Source organism: Sinocyclocheilus anshuiensis, unplaced genomic scaffold, assembly GCF_001515605.1.
Source record: "Sinocyclocheilus anshuiensis isolate Anshui unplaced genomic scaffold, SAMN03320099.WGS_v1.1 C32826725, whole genome shotgun sequence".
Classification (NCBI taxonomy): domain Eukaryota; kingdom Metazoa; phylum Chordata; class Actinopteri; order Cypriniformes; family Cyprinidae; genus Sinocyclocheilus; species Sinocyclocheilus anshuiensis.
The window spans coordinates 1-1,539 of NW_015620343.1; the positions used below are offsets into that span (position 1 = coordinate 1).

At 35.7% G+C, this 1,539-nt stretch overlaps 1 protein-coding gene across 1 annotated transcript; it reads right to left on the minus strand.

The window, feature by feature from the left end:
* Positions 1-682: 682 nt before the first annotated feature.
* On the minus strand, positions 683-1,406 carry LOC107683028 (transmembrane protein 205-like; the record flags this gene model as incomplete). The annotated part of the gene is made up of 1 exon (XM_016479122.1): positions 683-1,406. A coding segment is annotated over one exon (303 nt), but the record flags the coding sequence as incomplete, so codon positions are not given.
* Between the last annotated feature and the right edge of the window lie 133 nt (positions 1,407-1,539).

Consider the following 1,539-nt stretch of genomic DNA (forward strand, 5'->3'; position numbering starts at 1 on the left):
AACTGTATTTATTTTTTAATTGAAACTCAACATACATAGGTGTTTGATATTTCTTTAACTGAATAAATGCTTGTTCAGGGTCAATAAAAAAAAACTGTCCGTTTGCAATGGACACAAACACGCACAAATAACGTTTGCATTCTTATAATTAAAAGGGGAAAAAAGTAACTCAACAGATCTTCATAGCAAAGGCTTGAATATGCAAAAAAAAAAAATAATAATAATAAATCACATTTGTATGTCACTCAATCTTCAACAGCACCATCCTCCATGTCCAGTAATAAAGGACGTTTACTTTGCTGTTCAAACATCATGTTTACAAAGATGATCAAAGGTTCAGTTACTATTCATTGCTTTTCCATAGTGTTTAATTGCCATTTTAGTGTCATTCATTCTATAGGAAATGTAAACAGCATTTTATGATCGACCATTCTAACATTGGTCCTCTCATTTACATAAGCCTTTCCACAAACAGCCCTCTAGTGGGAAAATATATGTATTGTTCACATTGTGAAGCATTAAGGCAAGAGCAGATAAGAATTATACTTCACCAACAAATTAGAACACATTGTTTAAACAATCAAACAGCTATATTATCACTAATGCATGTTTAAACAGACAGTCTGTTCATTATAAACAAAAGATTCAATGCAATTACCCACTTTGAAGCCTTTTAAAGTAGGGAGAAATACTGTTAACATCCATAATAATATCATTTAATATGGCTGGAAATGTTTACATAATAAATCCAGACATAAAAATATGCGTTTTATACATTGTCTGAGAGTGAGTCACAAGAATTATTCCTTATATAGAAAGATTTCAAAGGAAAGTCATGGACAAATTGGGCTGAAATGGACTGAAACCCGGTCACAAATAAAACGGACTAAATCGAGATCCGAGTCCAATTTTTTTTGGACAGTGTGAATACAAAATCAACTTTTCACTTTTGGCTTCACTTCTGAATTTGGTTCTTTTAACCTTAAAGAACACTAAAAACTCTTGTTGTATAAAAACTAGAAGCATTATTGTTATATAAAACATTCTGACAGAAAAAGAGAACATACACTGACTGGACTCTTTCTCATAAACGCACAACACACTCATATAGTTCCCAAATGGAGGGCCAGGTAAATGAGATTGATGGTAGTGGAGAAAAAGCCTATAAGGTTGCAGAGGTTGGACAGACCATGGTAGCGGTAGAAGGTGGTCCTGTGCTCCTTGTATTTTGGGTCCTGTTCACGGAGTTTGGCGTATCCTTCCTTATTGAAGCTCATACCCACCTGATTCCCCAGACCGTGTTCCTTCTCGATCTCCTGCATGACCAGCATGCACTCTGTGGCAGATGGACAAAACCACTGCACGTTCAGACCGGCCATGATCACGGCCACAAAGAACAGAGTCATCTGCTCAGAAAAAATAAAAACAGAGCGTGAGAGCGGCGTGAAACGAAATGAAGAATGAGAAACAAAAATTTGCTGAAAGTTTACTCAGCCTCAGTCCATCCAAGATGTAGATGAGTTTGTTTCTTCATCAGAA